General features: G+C 44.5%; 1 protein-coding gene across 2 annotated transcripts in view; it reads right to left on the bottom strand.

Annotated features, from left to right (window-relative positions):
- The window catches only part of USP53 (ubiquitin specific peptidase 53), a 58,255-nt gene that overhangs the window by 21,663 nt on the left and 17,236 nt on the right, over positions 1-19,356 (bottom strand). For both annotated transcript variants that reach the window (XM_021008290.2, XM_021008291.2), the window contains 7 exons: positions 12,636-12,728; positions 7,494-7,628; positions 5,127-5,240; positions 4,956-5,038; positions 3,201-3,306; positions 2,641-2,787; positions 376-525 (listed from right to left, as the gene is read on the bottom strand). In XM_021008290.2, the coding sequence (XP_020863949.1) occupies positions 376-525; positions 2,641-2,787; positions 3,201-3,306; positions 4,956-5,038; positions 5,127-5,240; positions 7,494-7,628; positions 12,636-12,728 (828 nt within the window). The remainder of the gene's footprint in view (positions 1-375; positions 526-2,640; positions 2,788-3,200; positions 3,307-4,955; positions 5,039-5,126; positions 5,241-7,493; positions 7,629-12,635; positions 12,729-19,356) is intronic.

Here is a 19,356-nt window from a genome sequence, read left to right as displayed (position 1 = left end):
CAGACACCTGGCTGGGTCGGGAGGCTTTTTTCTCCAGTTAACTTTCTAAGATGTGGAGAAGTTCAAATCCAAGTCAACAAAAAGAGAATAATCACACTGATGAAATCTTGGATCAGCTGAAGAGATTTTAAAGAAAAAGTCATTCTACCACATGATGAGCCCATTCCTGTGAATGGGCCAGCAGCAACATACACAAGGACGGACTTGTGAAATGGTCTTTTGTAAAGTGTCCCCCTCAGATCTCCAAACACTGTAGACAACAGGCCAACCTCCTGTGTCTGGGCCCCTGCCTCCCTGAGGCATGGCACATGTTGCTACAATAAAGTGTGGCAGAGCATTACAGGCATAGGGAGCCAGCCAGTTTCAAAAACTTACCTCTTTCACGTTGGCATCATCAAAAAACACCCATTTGGAACTCTTGGTATGAAAAGCGAAGGCACAGTAATGTCGGCTGGTATAGCAGATCACACCAACAAGATGAAGCTCACTAGTCTTGGCATTTTCATCAGTTACCCTATAAAACAACTGTACAAATGGATTACTCATTAGTAATTGCGGTTTGACAAAATGGCTTTAAAAAACTGAGCCACACAGACTTCCTATATCCCTCCCTTGACTCGCCCACCATGACAGGACTTCTCCCTTCTCTCATCACCATCCAAATCACCACAAATCTTCCTATCCCCAATCTACAGTGTACTGTCACTACTCAAACCGTGACAACATTATCACTGCTGACTACACTAACCCCAAGTGGCAAGTTCCCTCAGACAGCACTGGTGGAGTATTGTACTTGGAGTCAGAAAGACCTAGGTTCAAATCCCCTCTCTGCGACTTACAAGGGCCATGACGTTAGAAGTTTCTTCCCTCCTCTAGGCCTCGGTTTCCTGATCTATAAAATGAGGAAGGTTGATTTAATTACCTCTGAAGTCCCTTTCGGCTCTAATTCTATCGATGCTATGCTACCAAATTTCTAGCGAAGTAATGAACAAATTTTGAAAAGACACAGTGAAAATGTTGCCCAAATAGGCAGACTTTCTAAAAATGTAGACTCTGTCTCTAGTCCCCGTATGTTTTTCAACTCATATTATCTGTTAAGAGTTGGGTCACTGTGGTGAGACCAAATTAGTTAATGAAACAATCACTTATTTAGAAATATGTATGGCCTGCCCATGTCCGTGAGGCAGTTGGTAAAAACTATATGGATTTGAAACCATTTAGCAGATTGTAAGTTCCTTGACGGCAGGGGCTGTTTTGTTTTTGTCTTTGTATTATCAGCATCACCCAGCACAGTGCTTTACATGTAGTAGGCATTTAATATGTTTAACTGAATTTTAAAAATTTAGGTCCAATTTTCCAAATTCTATCTCAAAACAAAACGGCCTAACAAGCATTATACCTATATATGTGAAGAATAAGTGAAAACTTCTATTAGGTATTTATGAATTTTGGCTAGCCTACTGATTCAAAAATGTTGCAGTGGAAAATACTAAGACAGTAACTTTATAAGGGATTGGTGTGCCATAATCTTAGCAGAAGTTCTGGGATGAGGGAAGACTGGTAAGGGAAAGTCCAGTAGGTGCTATTCATAACTCATTCCTAGCACTGCTAGTATCTGACCACAAGATTACGTCATCACGGTCATCTGATTTAATTACCTCTTCTTCTCACCGAGGAGCAGCCAAGGACAGTGGGAAGAACAAAGGCTCAGGAGTCAGGATCTAGCACCAAGCCCTGCCTCTGACACTTACTGTCTGAATGATATCAACCTCCATGAGCCTTGGTTTCCCTTTCTGTAAAATGAAAGGGGGCTGACCTAGCTGGCCTTGGAGGTCCCTTCCAGCTTTGAGGCATGACCCTCTATGCTGGGGAAGCAGCGGTAGGGCAGGAAAGAGCCCAGGCTCAGAAGGCAGAGGAGCTGGGGTTAAACATCCCAACGCTGCCACCTGCCTCCTTCAGGACCTTGGCAAAATCACTTCCCTCCTGAGCCTCGATCCCCGCTTCTGTAAAATCAACGGGGGTTAGACTACATGGTCTCTGTGCAGTCTGTGATCTTACAGGACTTCACCGAGGACGGCTCCCTCATCTACACTGAGTGGTATGGGAAGGGATCTCAAAGACCGTCCAATCTGACCCTTCATTTTATTTCATTTACCTATGAAGAAACTGAGAGAAGTAACCTGAGCATGGTCACAAACGTGGTGGGGATCAAATGTTGGTTACTTGGCTCCCAACCCAGTTTTCTCTCGAGACCAGGGCCTCTTACCACTTCTTTCACTCACACCCCTTCAGTGCTTCTTACTCCACTGCCCTAGACCAGACCCCATACTACCTCCCCATATCAGAATTACCATCCAAAAGTCTCCTTAAAGACAAAAGAAGTTAGATCTAGGAAACAAAATCAAATGTGTCAAATGTAAAGAGCCCTTTAAAATAACTGAGTAGCTCACAATCACAAGGGGCTTCCCTGAAAACACCCCGAGGTGAAGCAGGGTGCCCAGGGCCACAAGCTCACGTCACAGCACAGCCACCGTCAAATGCAAGCCTGCCATCCATACCCACTCTCTTGTTCTCCACCGTGATGCCTCCGACTTTGGGTGGGGGAACCGAACATTAATAGAAAGACATGAATGGAAATACCCCAGGAAGATAAAGGTGAGTTGCCAGATTGCGAACAACTTCCTCAGTCAGATCAGAATGCTCAGAATCCCAAACTAAGCCAATTGTGACGACCTCAGGGCAATTCATTAGAACACGGCGGATTTTTATTTTTTGCCCACAGTTACTCTGGAGGGGAAGAAAAAAAGGGGAAAGGTATAAAATAAAAGCAAACAGACATATTTTACACATTAAGTTTTATTATAAAAAGTTAGGTTCATCCTGGAAGTATTTTAGTTAGAAAATTTACTTTCTATTACTGGCTAATAAACAGGCAAAACTTTGGAGTGAGAAGGAACTTCGTTTTCTAATACAGTATTTCTCATCACTTGCAAGTTAATCAAGGATAGATCAATCTCTTAAAAAGTAGCAACATTTCAGGCAGGCAAGCAGGCTCTCTACCACAAGAAGAGACCACGAAAGTTTTCAGTAGAGGACGTGGCGACGGATCACACACATTTTAAAAGATCTGAAGCTTCTTCAAATAAATGAGAAGCTTCAGGAACCAGAAGCGCAGGCCCACTTTCTCAACGGATACTTACAGGACATTTCCTAAAGTCATCAGTGGTGTTTGCAGCTTGCAGCAATTCTGCAAACATTTCAGGCTTCAGGCGTTCGTGTCTTTCAATCATTTTTTCTACTTCATTACTACAAACAAAAAGAAATATTTCCAATTCTGAACTACAGACTTTAAAAAGTCAAAATAATGTAATCACAAATAAAAAATGCTTTGGCTGCAAAAATTAGACTCCTTTATTTTGTAAGAACAGAAGTTTGCCTGAAAATTTTGCTCTCAAGTTGATTTCTATAAATTGAAATTATATTTCATATTGATTTTCATTATAAAATGTGTAAAATGTGTAAAAAATTACGACATAAGAACAGTGATTTGAAGAACACAGAAAACTTCTTAAGATCTTAAAACCGCATTGTGTATGTGGTTTTCCTGAGTTTTCCATTCTTCATCGGTTCATACACATCACCCAATGCTTCTTGGAATTTGTCAATTCTTATCATGCAATACTATTCCATCACACTCACATTCCACTTATTGAGCTATTTTCCCAACTGAGGGAGAGCTACTTTTTTCAGTTCTCTGCTACCACAAAAAGCACTGCTGTGACTATTCCCGGGAATATCCTGTCCCTGAGCCGCTTTGGGGATATGTAAACCTGACAGTGTCAGCCCAGGGTCCAAGCTGATAGCGTCATCACTCTCTGAGCCCAATCTCAAACTGCCTTCCTAAATGGCTCCACCACCCTTGAATTAGTGTGCCTGTCTTTCCACAATGACTCCAACACTGGCTGTTTCTATCTTTTCTCCTTCCTTGACAGTACAGACAATGACACCTTAAAGGGTTAGCTAAGTCAGGTAAACAAAGTCCAGTTAAGCCTTTTTTTTAAATACATTAAATAGTGATTTATTTTGTTGTTCTTTCCCTCCAGGAGCTAAGGGATGATATAATGAAAAAGATGGACACTTTTTTCCCTAAGGGTGCTCCCTGGGGCAGCACTGTAGGCTAAATATTCCTGTCCTGATCTTCATGGCACCTCATCTTTTTTCCCATTACAGAGATGCAGATGAAAATCAATCCACATTGCTTTACATCTCCAATATGTTCTGTACTCTACCCACTCCTCAGCACAAGATTCATATCTACATGGCCATGGAGGACCTCTAGTAGAGATCACACCTGTTAGGCACAAATAAAATTTATATCAGTCATCCCACACAAGCAGCCACCAAGGGGACAGCAGATCACCTCTTAAAATTTCACCTTGTTTTGAAACTGACAGTTCCTCTACCCTAAAGGATGGGAATTATTGGTTTTAAGTTTCCCAAGAAAGCTAAGGCATCTTTATGTGTTTTTTTTTCATTTCATGTCTTCCTCCCCAAAAGTACAAGATGACTAATTTTAATTGTGTTCCTTTTACTTCCTCTCACTTTAAGCAATATTATCTTCAAGAGAAGCAATGTGATACAGAAAGTTGTCCTTGGCTTCAGGAAGCCCTGGGTTCACACCCCGCCCTCACTCTGACATACACTGGCCAGTGGCCCTGGACAAATCTCTTCCCCTCTTGGGCCCCAGCTGCAGAGAAGGTGCCACTCTTCCATTGGTTGTGATGAGAGCCCTTACCCAGACCTTCCTCTACTGATGACAGCACTGGCCCAGCCCCTCCACAAGAATAAGATAATAAACATCAATACGAACTGTCCCCAGTGAGGCCATAACAGAACACTGATGCCTGTGTCAACAACTAGAGAGAGAGAAAGAGAGATAGCAAGCGGCTTCTTACCAAAGGGCTGTTGTAGAAATATAACGGACAAACTCTGTAAAGGGCAGGGGATCTGAGGACGCTCCACAGGTCCGGCACACACACTACAGACAAAAAGTTAGGCAGCTTTTTAGTCTGTGGAAGTTTGAAGGAGGAAATGTCATAACGCCAAATACCCAAAAGCAACCCTACCTGCTCATAGAGAGTCATGGCAAACTTCCGATGAGGAATGCAGGATTTTGAGGTGCACATGTCTGAATCACTATTTGGCACAATATGAAAATGAATCTTTTCAAGGATATTTTCCTAATTTGGTCATAAGCAAAAAGAAAGACAAGAGAGAAAATCTGATCAAACCAGTTACTAAGCTTAAGAGAATTTAGTTTTTCTTTGCAAAATAAAACTCTTATTAGTCAAGAATTTACTTAAGAGCAATGTAATGAAATGTCATCCACAGCATCGAATGAAACAGATACTTCAGAAAACTCACTTGCAAATTCTGCCCAGTCATTTACTTTTTTAAAATCTGCAAATAATGGCTGAATGAAAAAGCATTTATGAAGCGCTGCTGATGTGCCAGGCACTGCTAAGTTCTGGGACCACAGATCCAAGCAAGCAGGGCAGTCCGGGCCCCCAGGGTATATTCTAAGGGTAGGAGGAGAACACATAAGGAAGAACTAGACAGTGTGGGTGGAGGAGAGAGAAATGAAGGGGGCAGTGCATAAATGAGAATGAGGACTCCAACTAGGTGAAGCGAAAGTGGAACAGCTTTTAAAAAATAGTCAAAAGACAGTTTTGGCAATCTGCTTACATGGCCATAAATGACAGGTACCAGATCTCCAGACTGTAAATTAAAATGTGGCTTCCTATTTCCCTAACATTCAAATACTGAAAAAAAACTAGATGATCAAACTGAAAAATCATTTCATGGGCAAACCCTACAGGCCGCTGGGAATAAGAGTCAAGTCTCAGAGTGATATTTGCATTAATACTTCAATATGGGTGCTCTCACTTTGAGTAATTCTGCTATGTGAAAATTAAGAATTTTAGCAGGTAAATGGGGAGAGGCAATTTCCTTTACAAAGAGATCCTTTGATTTACAATACCACATGTTTAAAGATAGGAAACTTATTTTCTACTCCAATCCTTTCCTAGTGCATTTAAATCATTCGATTTGAAAAACAACAACAACAGCTTTTCAGGAACACATCAGTGAAGCATTCCTTAGGTGCATAACCTGGACTGCAGAGCACATCGTATCTGGTGTTCACATTCAGAATGCCAAACCGAGTGAAATGTGTTCTGGGCCCATCAAGGTAGAGAGCAGATCTGGGAGCTGGGCTTGTTTACTTCTTAGGGAGGGATGGACGGACTCTGGACAGGTGAAAAGGGAGGAGGGCATCTCAGGAAGCAGGAAGCAAGATCCACAAAAGCGCAAAGGTAGCAATACCGAAAGTACTGCACTGTTTACTAACCGGAGACTGGCGGGAGCAGGGAGGGTTATGTCAGGAAAATCACACTGGGCTCGAGTCATGGAAGTGCTTAGACGCCCGGCTAAATTCAGACCTTACTCTGTAGGCAATGGGGAGCTACTGCTTTTTAGTAGGTCAGTGACAATAAAATGATTATTTTAGGAAGAGTAATCTGATATCAGTACTCAAGATAGAAAGGAGAAACTGAGGACAAAGAGACCAGTTAGAAAACTTCTGCAAAAATCCAGGGATGGGGGGCTGACCTGAAGTAACAGGTGCAGAAGTGGAAAGGAAGAGATGGAATAAGGAGACAAGAAGAAGGAGGAACTAATAAGATGCAGTAACAGATTCCATGAAAAGGAAGGAAAATTTTGAGGCTCAGTCACATTTTTTTAAAAATCTGGTCCTTTACCAAGGCAGAGAGGTGACTAGGGTGGTGTCATTATCCCTGCAGGCCACGTACAGACTTAGAAAACCACAAATTAACATTATGTATCTTGTAATGCATTTTTTTTTATTTTGGTAAACATTTCCCAATTACATTTTAATGTGGTTAGGCCTCACTGGGGATCCAGGACTTTGGCACTCTCTATCTACTGTTTCTCAAGTTACTAATATATTTAACAAGCAAAATTAAAATGCTTACTTGAAGAAAGTCTTTGAAAAGAACGTTTATTTTAAAAATCTTGTTAAACATATTTTCCATGTTAAAGAAAATGGTTCCATTTACCCAGTACAGCCACTGATGGTTCTATGTGCTGTCAGGGCGACTGAACAAGGCACTTCAGAACCCAGACTGGGCCTTAAAGGTTCTATTCTGTCCAAGCCCTCAGCTTCTAAGAAGTGATTCTACACACACATTCCACTGAGCCCAGGACACCACAAAGCCACCGGCCAGGTCTGGTATTCTTCCATTAGTCTAGTGGGGTTAGAAATCTCTTTTTTGTAGCTGCCTCAAAAACTCTGGGAAAGTGACCACTTCAGAGTCCGTCTGCATGTACATGCACACACACACACATGCATGCACACATGCACCCGCACAGATGCACAAGCTCCCCTATGCCAGGAATCTTTGAAGAATACTCACAAAGCACTCGGCAGCGTCATCCATAAAGCCAAGCTGAAACCGCTGCTCATCTCTGAAGCTCTCTGCCAGGGCGTGCCTGATATTATCGGAGGGAAGTGCTTTCTCTCGACTGTGCTGAAACTGTGCAAATATCGTCTGGTCCCCAGGAAGAAGAATGGAAGATGACTTTAATAACCCTCTCTTCATTTCAAATGTGGCCCAGGAGCCAATGAAATCTAAAACTCGTCCAGAAAGCCATCCCAAATTGGAAACTCATTCTGAAATTCTTTATGAACAACACTGCATAATATTATAACTTAGAACTGTTTACATAACAAGTTCGAAGATACTTTTCTGCACAGCCATCTGAGTAAGATGACAGAATTCACTGTGGGGGGATACAATAACATAAAACCAGCACATACAAACAAATGAACACAGACCAGCTTGCTAAAGCCAAATTAAAAAAAACTTTCAAGAAATACCTGTCTTTTTTTAAACAAAATTCTCCAAAATCTATTACTTCACAAGTGAATTAGAGTAATAACTTATATACAATTCTTATTTTGGGAAAAAATATTAACACAATAAAGTTGAAATTTCTGGCACAATAACATAGGAATTGAAACTTCAAAGCTGTATTTTTCCAAGTTGGCATTAACTTCTATAACAGTTTACAGACAAAGTGTGCTCCCAGACTGTGGCCTGAAGCTGCAGACGCTCATGGGAAATCAGAGGCAATGAGGGGGGAGGACGTGGAGGCGAGGGAACTTCTCTTGCGGCAAAAGGAGTGAAAAAACACACCCAAGAGCTGGGCTCCTGAGGCTGACTTTGTGCACACCTCCTATCAGAAGAGGCCTGGAGCTAAGTTGGGATGGCAGCACTGCAAGCTAAAAGGCTACAGATGAACAAAGTCTTAATGTTCAGAAGATAAGATGACTGGATGGGATGCTTGAAAACAAGTTTTCTAAGTTCTCACCCGACTAACCTAACCTGACTAAATCCTTCGGTTTTAGGTGCGTGCCCATTAACAGAGGAGTCATGACAATTTTTAGGGTTGTGGAGAAATCCTGATGGAAGACTACAAAGTTTCCAACATCTACTAGACACAAATCACAGAAAATCATTTTCAAGTTTCATGTCATAAAGGAAATGCAACACTGTCCAGGGCCAGGGCCCAGCCGAGCCTCATTCCCCTCTCCCACTCTCTTAGACACACTCCCCATTTCTACTTTTCTGAGATCACAGCTCCTTGCCCTCCTCGTCTCCCTCAATTCCGTGCCTCTGCACCTCGAAATCTACATCCCCCCACCCACTCCCGTCAGAGGACCATGGGCTACCCCGTATCTCCTCCTCGACCTTCATCTTGGAACTCCATCATTCAGGCAATCTCTCCTACATCCCCAATCAATTCTCCTCTCTCTGTCTCTGTCTGCCTCTCTCTCCCTCCTCTCCCCCCAGGCTCCTTCTCTTGGAAGCAGCAGCTCACCACAAGCAGTCAGGTTTTCCCTAAAAAAAAAAAACACACACACACACAACCAAAACCTTAAGCTCTTCTTCTCTGTTCTTCCCCTTCACTGGCAAGCCCCCAGAAATGCCAAGGCTTGCCTCCATCTGCTTTCTACTTCCTTGACTCCTCAGATTCTTGTGATGTGCCTGTCCCCCTCAGCCCTCTTTTAAAGCTGACCTCCCCCGGTCACTAAGCCCAAAGGCCTCCGCTCACCCTTTGGCCTCCCTGCCCTGCCCACAGTGCCGCACATACGCCCACTCCTCTCTGGAGACTCCCTCCCTGGCTCCTTTTCCTCGCCCCATCCCAAGTTCTATGCTGGGCTTTCTTCTCTCTCTCTCCTCCCCTCCCAAGGCTCCAGTGATCACCTGCAAGGAGAGGACCCCACTCTGTCCCCTTTCTTCAGAGCTTTCTTCCAAGTGCCTGCTGAGTCTCTGACCTAATTGCATCGGCATCTCAAACTCACACGTTTCAAACCAGACTTCCTACCTTCCCAGCCCCAGCTCTCCCCCTCTCTCACTCCCCCTTCTCCACCTTCTCCTCATCCGTCAAGTCCTAGTAACTCGACTTTTGCCATATCACAGGGGCCCCTCATCCTTCCCCATTTCACAGCCACTCCCCCAGTTTAAGCCCTGGTCACCTTGTACCTGGCCTCATAACCCTTCTTCCCTCCCAAGAGTGGGCAGAGATTCCTCATATCCCACCATTATTCTAGTACCATCTGTCCCCTGTACAAAAACATGATGACTGCCCAATTCCTCCAAAACAGACTGTGACCTCCTTGGCCCTCCACAATCTGACTCCAGCTCACCTCTCCCATCTTACTTCTCACTTCTCCAGTTCACACACTCATCAGTCCAAATGGCCTAGCAGCTCCCAGTCCTGTCCTTCCCACTCTCCTTCCCTTACCCTTTCCCATCCCATTCTCCACGCCTAGAAAGGCATCTTCCCCAACCTTGCCCATTCATTCCAACCTGAAGTGATCATTACGTGTGACACAAAGAAGATAAATCAAAAGTGTTTCCTGCCTTCAAGGTGTTTAGAGGGTCTCAAAGCCCACTGCCTATGTTGCTTCGCCTGCAGCTGAGAAAGACGCCTGCCCCTTTAATTGCTCCATCACATTCTGATGTGCATTATAGCAACGGGTGTATATCTGGTCTCCTTTACTGGCATGGTGCCTGATACACAATAAGTGTTTGATAAATGCTTGTTAGTTTGACTTGACTCTATTAGGAGATAAACTTCCTGAGAGCGAGGACTTATTTTACCTTGAGAAAAAAAACAGCATCGAGGACAGTCTGTTGAGAAAGCTGAATTTCATCAAAGGTTGGCATTTTGACTGGACAAGATACTATTTAGGAAATTTTCTTCTCCAAAGAAGTAATTCAAAAATAAGTGTGATCAACTGGTAAGGGAAAGAGCTTTGTAGACCTATTCCCCAAATCCTCCATGTGCCAGAGAAGCCCCAGCCCTGGCAGGTGTTCCCAGCAACTCTGTAAGACCAGCTCCTGGGTCACCAGCCACGGGCAGAGGGGAGGGGGCAGGGCTCTGCAGAATCACCGAGCCTTCAAGGACTGAAGTGGTGCTGGTTGTTGCTGTTATTATAACTTTGTGACTAATTTACTTGCTGTTCACTAAACCAAACTATTTTAAAACATACTTGCTTATTTGAGTATTTGACTTTTCAAAAAGAGCTTCCAGAAGCAGTTCCAAAATGGTAACTTTTTTTTAAGACTTTCATCAGAACTTAAAGATTAAATTCGTTTCTACAATTTTAACTGACTCAAATATTCAGAATTTAGTGGATATGTATCTATATTTTATCTACATTCTTCATAATTAACAACCATGAATTGATTTAGTCACATTCTAGCAGAAACAACATTAAATGATCCCCACCTGAATGCCAGTCCAGAAGCATTTATTTGTGAAGCACCTACTAAGTGCCAGGCACCATGCTACGTGCTGGGGATACAGAAATCCAAAAACATGGAGCTAGCCCTAAAGTGCTCACATTCTACCAGGGGAGAAAACAAGGAACAAAGGAGACTTACAAGATCTACAGTGAAGGGACCATGAGGGGGACGGAGGATCACAAAAGAGCTCCTGCAGGAAGCAGTTAGGATTTCAGGAAGACAAGGAGGCTCCGAGGCAGAGGTGAGTGCACAGAGCCTTCCAGGCACGAGGGGCACCCGTGAAAACACACAGAACAAGAGCAAAGAGGCCAATGTTGGGAGTAAAGTACAGACATCTGGAAAGGCAGGAGGAGACCAGGCCACGAAGGGCTCTGAGAGCCAAACAGAAGGATCTGGAGGTAACAACGGGGATGACATGGGGAGACGGGCATGTTAGGAAGGCCACTGGGGCAGCTGAATGGAGGAGGGTCCCGGGAAGGGAAAGGTTTGAGGCAGGCAAACCCCCCAAGGCAGCTATTGCCACAGTCCAGGGATGAGGTGATGAGGTCCTGCACCAGCTGGAGGCAGTATCAGAAGAGGGAAGGGGATGCTTCTGAGAGATAATGTGAAGGCAGAAAGGACAGGACTTGGCAACAGATTGGATCTGTGGGGTACAAGAATGAGGAATCAAGGATGACCCTAAGGGGGAGGTCCGGATGGACCGGGAAGATGGCGGTGGCCTCGACAGCAATAGGGAAGTTTGGAAGAAAGGAGGGTTTGTGGGGAAAGATGACACACTCTGGCAAAGCTAAGTCTGAGGTGTCTACAGTATGCTGTCCAAATGGCAACTGGTGAGCATACCTCTATTAGTCTGCGAACCTCTTGAGGGCAGAGACTGTCTCTGTACACCCAGGGCTTAGGACAGCGCCTGGCACACAGCGGGTGTTTAAGAAATGCTTGCTGAATTGAACACAAGGGCCTGTAGGGGCTGAACAAGTAGATTTGGGAATCATTTGTACAGAAATAAAGACTGAGCTCCAGGGAGCTGATGGGATCACAAGGGAGACAGTACGTCCAGAGAAGAGAGAGAAGGCCCAGGACAAAGCCTGGAGAACACCCATGAGCAGTGATCACACCGGAGAAGCATGACAGAACAGCGTCACCAAAGCCTAAAGAGGACAGGCAGCCCGTCTTACGGACCAGTAGGGTCCAGAAGTATCAGGCTGGAGAAGAGGCCATTCGATTTGGCAATTGAGAAATCACTGGTAAGTCAGCAGAGAGCACTTTGAGCTGACTGAGGAGGCCACAAGCTGAGAACTGCAAATGGCTTCAAATCAATTCTCAAGCTAGAAATGCATCTGGAAACTTCAACAGGGGCCAGGGGACACAAAAATAACACAGGACACAAGTTTTCTGGCTGTTCATCAAAAGAAAGCTGAATGTAACTTCCACCTCTAGGAGTTCTAGTCTGGAACTTTTCCAAATCGGCTAGAATTTTAACATCATAGGTTTTTAAATGAAAATTAGTAAGTTGATGCTTCAAAATTACTTCAAATCCTTCTGAATATGTATCAATTTCTGTTATTTTATCATCTTTGACTGAGCATATCCCTTCAAAAACTGAATAAAGCACATCCCAAACACTTAAACAAAGATAAACAGCTGAAAAGACATTAAGAACCCTATCCAAACCCGTAATTTCCTCCAAAAACAGAGCAATGACCACTTAAGCCCCACTTTCCTAAGCATTATTGAGTTTACCTTTAAAGCACAAAATATGCAGGCTTCTCCCTGACAAACATGTCCAGACAGAACGCGTAAACTCCGACGGAATACGTCCAACTGCCATAAAACCTAAAAGAAAAAAGTCAGATATTAAGAGGAAGAGTCTAGAAGGCACTTTTTCTGCAAAGAAACAGCTTGGGTTTGAATACTTTTTGAATATTTTTGAATATTTACGAAATCATTTATTGTTATTTTTATCACCAATAAGAAAAGAGGTATAAAAGAGCACTTTCTCAAGAAAGACACCTGGAGCAAAACACTGGGGACACTTTGCAGCAAAGGCCCAGGTGTGAGTGGCCCAAGGACCCCTGTGCACTGGGCCTACCCAACGGCAGGTGCCTGGCTCCGAGCCGACTGGAGTATGCAGGCAGTGGGCTCCAACAGGCAGTAATCAGCTCATGAACACGAGCAGCAGGATAGCGGGATTCCCATAAGCATTTCGGTGCCTTCTCCATGCCAGGCGCTGCATCTGTCCGAACAGATGAAGCACCCACAGGAAGAAGATGCTTGCCTAGGAATTACAATTCCCCATCATTCACAGGGTGCCCTTGGGTGACCACAGACATTCACAAAGAGCCTCTTCCTCAATCATGGAGTCCCAGATAAGCAGGGATCTCCATCAATGAAGGGAGTGATTCTGCCAACAGCAATCGCAGATCACTCACATAAGAAGCTCAGTTTACAGAAATCACTATTTACTTTTTCCCAGATTAGCATAAAATCAGGCATAGATTACTGAAAAGCATGGGTAAGAATACAATTGTTGATTATGTAGAGAATCTTATGAGTAGAGATTAGAGTATTTCTATAGTCATTAAAAAGAAAAAGCTAGCTACTCAGTGAAGGTGTCTGATATGAAAAAAGGCAAGACAGTAGGGGAAAGGTTACAAAGGAACAAATTATGTGAATTTTTGGAAGGACACCTCATGTAAAACAATGCTATATGAGACAGAGTATGAACGGTAAAGGAGGCAGTGCTGTGGCCAAGGAAAGTCCCCATCGAGTCCAAGACGCTGCACTTCTGGTACCCCGACTATCATGCTGAAGGAGAAAAGGGTAAATGCCAGGGAAGGTGGGATGCAGTGAGTGACAAGTAACTGGAGCTCCACGCACCTCTCTGGCTTCTGTCAAGGGAGAAAAGTACACGTGCGTGCGCTGAAGTCCTTCTAAACTTTGGGCATAGGAATCTTGGTAAGTAACACATTACTTTTAAAATACATTTTCAAGGTCTCAAATTTTCCTTAATAATTCCGGGGCTTTTAATGACACTATGACCGAGCTGTTGTTGTTTAGTGGTGTCCAACCCTCTGTCTGGGATTTGGGATTTTCTTGGCAAAGATCCTGGAGGGGTTTGCCATTTCCTTCTCCAGGTCATCTTATATACGAGGAAACTGAGGCAAACAGGGTTAAGTGACTTGCCCAGGGTCACACAGCTAGGAAGTGTCTGAAGCTGGATCTGAACTCGGCACTCCATCCGCTGCACACACCAGTCAAGATGAGCCAGTTAATCCTACAGTTCCAACTCAAAGTCAGGTGACTGTTTACAAGTTCTGTTTGAACAAAAAGCTTCTATTCTGATTATTTTATATTCCAATTGATAACTTTGCTTTTAATGCTGGCTAAAGCATTTGCCCTGCAAACTGCATTGTCTTTGAAGAGTACAAAAGAATTAATTTCCTTACCTCATTATCTTTACCCTCCATTAGGATTACTTACACAGTACTGAATGGACTGCAAAGCACTTGAAAATAATAGTTATGCGGATGCCAAGGCTTCCCAGATAAATTAATACTTTCATCTCCATTTTACAAATAAGAAAACTGAAGACCAGGAATCCACACCAAGTAACTGTAAGCTAAGAGTAGGTCATCAGGCCTTTTTTTTAATACAATCTTACTGATTTAATAGGGCAGCCAGGTGGCCCAGTGGAAAGAGTGCTGGGCCTGGTGTCAGGAAGGCCTGAGTTCAAATCCAGCCTCTGACACTTACTAGCTGTGTGACCCTGGGCAAGTCACTTAACCATGTTTGCCTCAGTTTCCTCATGTGTTAAACAAGCTGGAGAAGGAAATGGCAAACCACTCCAGGATCTTCACCAAGAAAACCCCAAGTGGGGTCACGAAGAATCAGAAACAAATGAACAAAGTGATTTAATAGATCCACTATTCCGAAATGCACAAAATAATTTTAAAGGAACCAATGCATTCTGCTCACAAGAAGCACACTGGATGCCAGAAGGGAAAGTGACAGCCCTAAAAAGTGTGGCTGCAAAGAGACTCGGATGATGAAATGAGCTAACAGTGAGCTAACAGGCAAGATCTCAGCCCGATCTCTGATTAGCTGCACAGGGGCCACCGGCATTGTCACCTGGGAGACAAGGAGGCTGGGCGCGTAATTGTTTCTACCAGACCTTCTGCCACAGTGAGGCTGAAACATTTCTGAATTTTGTCCCAGAATATACACAGAACAGCAAATTCAGCAATCACTGTTTCCCCAGCATCAGCACAGGGAAGTGATGGATTTGAAGCATTTCCTCAACAGGCCAGTGAAGCCAATTAATCCCTTTGCCATCTCAAATTCAATGCATTCCCGACTCTTCCCCCTCTCCCCCAAGCTTTCCTCTTTCTGTCACGGCCCGGCCATCCTCCTCATCACCCAGGATCCTTCACAGCCTGGAACTGTCTAGGCCTCTGTTTTCCTCCTTCACCCTTCACATTCACTGGCAAGTCTTGTGAGGTCTGCTTTCCAATTCCATACACATGTCCTCTCTCTTCCAGTTATACATGGTCACTCTCGTCTGGGAGGCCTTCATCACCCCCTCACTATGAGAGTCGGTCACTCTAGTCTGGGCGGCCTTCATCACCTCTACACTGTGACAGCCAGTCATTCTAGGCTGGGCAGCCTTCATCACCCCCACACTGTGGTAGCCAGTCACTCTGGTCTAAGCAGCCTTCATCACCCCCACACCATTATAGCCAGTCACTCTGCTCTGAATGGCCTTCATCACCCCCACACCATGCTACCCGGTCACTCTAGTCTGGGCAGCCTTCATCACCCCCACACTGTGATAGCCACCCCACTGGTCTCCCTGGTTCGAGACCCATCTCCACACAACTGCCAAAGGAATCTTCTAGCAGGCAAAGGTCTAACTAACCATGTAACTCCTGGGTCCAAAAGTCAGCAATGGTTATCTGTTACTCCAAGATAAAATGTAAAGTCCTCAGGTAGGACTTAATTGCTCCCACCACATTCTGGCTCCAATTCCCAGACCACTTTCCTTTATCTGACTTTCCTGCAGTGGAGGGGGGCCTATTAGCTATTTCCTAAGCCATCATTCCACCCTTATCTTCAGGCCCTTACACATTCCAAGGCAAGAATGTCGCTGTTTCCTCAGATCTCCATCCCGCACAAGGCTCAGCTGCCTTTCTCCAAAGACTCAACTGAGAGCACTCAGGGTCAGAAAATGGTATAGGTTGAGTTTACCCAAATCTTAGGGAAGCATTTGCTAAAGCAGGGCCTACTATTTCTTGTGCAAAAGACAGAGAGATTGGAGCTTAGCATGGGCTAGGTGAAAACAGAACAAGATAGACCTGAAATGGTTTGAATGAGCAGACTAACATTTGTGATTAGTAGGCACCTTCCTCAGAGTGCCACCAGGGATCTTGGCTGTGTAACATTTTATCAATGACTTGGATGAAGGCCTACAGGGCATGCTCATCAAATATGCGGATGACATAAGAGATAGTAAACAGACTCAAAAAGTTAATGACTTCAGAGTCAATGGAGCAGGCTGGGCCCAGCACGTTCACCAAATCTGCAGATGACCCAAGTGAGGGACAGCTAACAACAAGACAGATAATTTTCAAAAGGATCTTGCCAAGCTAGAGCACAGGGGTAAATCTAGCAATAAAAGTCGTATGTTTGGGTCCCAAAAATTAACTCTGCAGGTAGAAGACAGGAGAACCATAACCAGACAACAGTGTGAAAAGGCATGGGGATTTCAGTGCAGAGTGATGTCCATGGCATATAAGGAACTCCCTCAAATGTCAAAGAATAAGGCTACTCCTCACTGATAAATGGTGTAAGAATCTGAATTGGCAGTGCTCAAGGAAAGAAACCCAAGCTAATCATAGCATATGAAAATACTGCTCCAAATCACAAATAATTAAGGGGCAGCTAGGTGACGCAGTGGATAGAGCAGCAGCCCTGAAGTCAGGAGGACCTGAGTTTGACTCAGGCCTCAGAACAAAATGCTTGACACATACTAGCTGTGTGACCCTGGGCAAGTCACTTAACCCCAATTGCCTAAAGCAAAAAAATAAACAAACAAATCACAAATAATTAGAGAAATGCAAATTAAAGCAATGCTGAAATCCCATCTCCCACAGATCACATGGACAAAGATGCAAAGAAGGAAAACAATAAATATTGGAAAGGCTGTAGGAAACCCGTATAATGATGTGGATACATGGACAGGTACATCCATTCCAGAAAACAATTTGCAATCATACCCAAAAAGTTACTCAACAGGGCATGCCCTTTAACCTGGGGTCAAACCCCAAAATGATCAAAGAAACAGAAAAAGGTCTTTTATGTATAAAAATACTTATTCAATTTTGTTTATAACGGCAAAAAAGACCCCACCACTCTGGAAACTAAAGGTATGCCCATCAATTGAGAATGGCTTAATAGTGCGGTGAATGAAGACGCTGGAGAAGTGCTGTGGTGTAAGAAAGATGGTATGAACAGAAAAACAATTTACACTGTGTCAGTGTGACAAAAAAGAATCACCTTGAAGACTTTTACAAACTGATGAAGAATGAAATGTGCAGAACCAGGGGAACAAAGTATACCCTAAGAGAACAGAAAAGATAAACAATTTCTGAAAGCCCTAAGAAGTGGGGTGGTCACCCCAGGCCCTTCGTGACTCCAGAGGACAAATGATCATACGGGCTAACGGGTGATGAAGGCCGCCCAGACCAAAGTGACTGGCTGTCATGGTGTGGGGGGTGATGAAGGCTGCCCAGACCAGAGTGACTGGCTGTCATAGTGTGGGGGTGATGAAGGCCGCCCAGACCAGAGTGACCGGCTGTCACGGTGTGGGGGTGCTGAAGGCCGCCCAGACCAGAGTGACTGGCTGTCACGGTGTGGGGGTGATGAAGGCTGCCCAGACTAGAGTGACGGCTATCACGGTGTGGGGGTGATGAAGGCCGCCCAGACCAAAGTGACCGGCTGTCACGGTGTGGGGGTGATGAAGGCTGCCCAGCCTAGAATGACCGGCTGTCATAGGTGTGGGGGTGATGAAGGCTGCCCAGACCAGAGTGACTAGCTATCACGGTGTGAGGGTGATGAAGGCCGCCCAGACTAGTCCCATGGCTCACTGGGGACTGGGGTCACAGACACGGTACCAAATGCAGGGCTTCCACAGTCACTGATTGCAAAACTCATTACAGACAAGCTAACAAATGTTCCATTTCTGGTGATACCATGGCTCCCTTTCCTGTCACACCGAGGTCTCTGGACTGCTTCATACTTTTACAGGGTGATGCGATGGGTAACTTCTTGCCATTCTTCTGTGTCATATTTTACAAATGTGTTTATATTCCAAAACACCGTTGTCCTTGACTGCTATCTCTCTGCTTGGCAAAGACAGCAAATGTTTGACGATGAAAACCATTTCTGGGTTATCTTGTCCCAACTACTTTTCATCACTTCTGCTGTAAATGGTGATCATCAAGGCCAATATTTTTGTCTCTATATTTTCTACCTTTCAGCACTGACAGCTAGGCCAGGTCAGGCTGACAAACTCACACTCATAAGTACCATCTTTTGCCCTTTTTTCTAACCAGATGTCACTTTAGAGCTTTGCTCTGATGGAGAGTCTCACCCCACACAATTATTCTGGTCAGACAATCAACCAATATTTATTAAGTGTTTACTATTGCCAGACACTATGATAAGTGCTAGAGATGCCAATGGAAGCAAAAAGACTTTGCCTTCAAGGGGCTTACATTCTAACGGAAGAAGGAAGACACTATACTAAAGGGCAAAAAGGAGCTAAATGGAGGTGGGAAAGGGTAAGGTGGAAGAGGTGCTGGGAACAGGGGTATGGGAATGCAGACAAGTCAGCTCAGGGCCTTTCCCCTGAAATGGAGACTTCAGGTCAGGAGGCAGTCGTTGATGGGAAAGGCAGACTGTCATGGCGAAGGGAGGCTGCAGGGTGTGTGGATTCTCCAGCGTTAAGAGGCCCTAGGCACTGAGGGAGGCTAAGGATGAGACTGAAACAGAGGCACAGTGTTGAAATCTGCTAAGTCAGAAGTAAGCCAGGAGGGGAACAGAGGCTGGCTTGGGTCCTTCCCCAAACTGGATTCTAAGGAGGAACTCACTAATGGTAAAAGGGGCTGGCATGGTGGAAGGATGTTCCACTGTGAGCAGGATGTAGGTACACAGGTTTTCTAGGGTGAGAAGGCCCCAAATACCACCAACCTCCCCCCCCGAAAAAAAGAGAAAGTCTTCCCCATGGCTAGGTTTAGAATTCTCCGATTTCTTTTCATTTGACTGCCACCCACTGTTTTCCCAAAGAGACAAGACACTCCATTACATTCCCTTGTTCACTGTGCCAAGGAATGAGCTGATATGGCTCTTCAGTATTTGCATTCTCCCAATGGGACAGCACAGGAACAGCCTCCTTTTCACAGAT

This window comes from Phascolarctos cinereus, unplaced genomic scaffold, assembly GCF_003287225.1.
Source record: "Phascolarctos cinereus isolate Bilbo 61053 unplaced genomic scaffold, phaCin_HiC Scaffold_9;HRSCAF=440, whole genome shotgun sequence".
Taxonomy (NCBI): domain Eukaryota; kingdom Metazoa; phylum Chordata; class Mammalia; order Diprotodontia; family Phascolarctidae; genus Phascolarctos; species Phascolarctos cinereus.
This window is presented reverse-complemented; position numbering and strand designations above follow the sequence as displayed.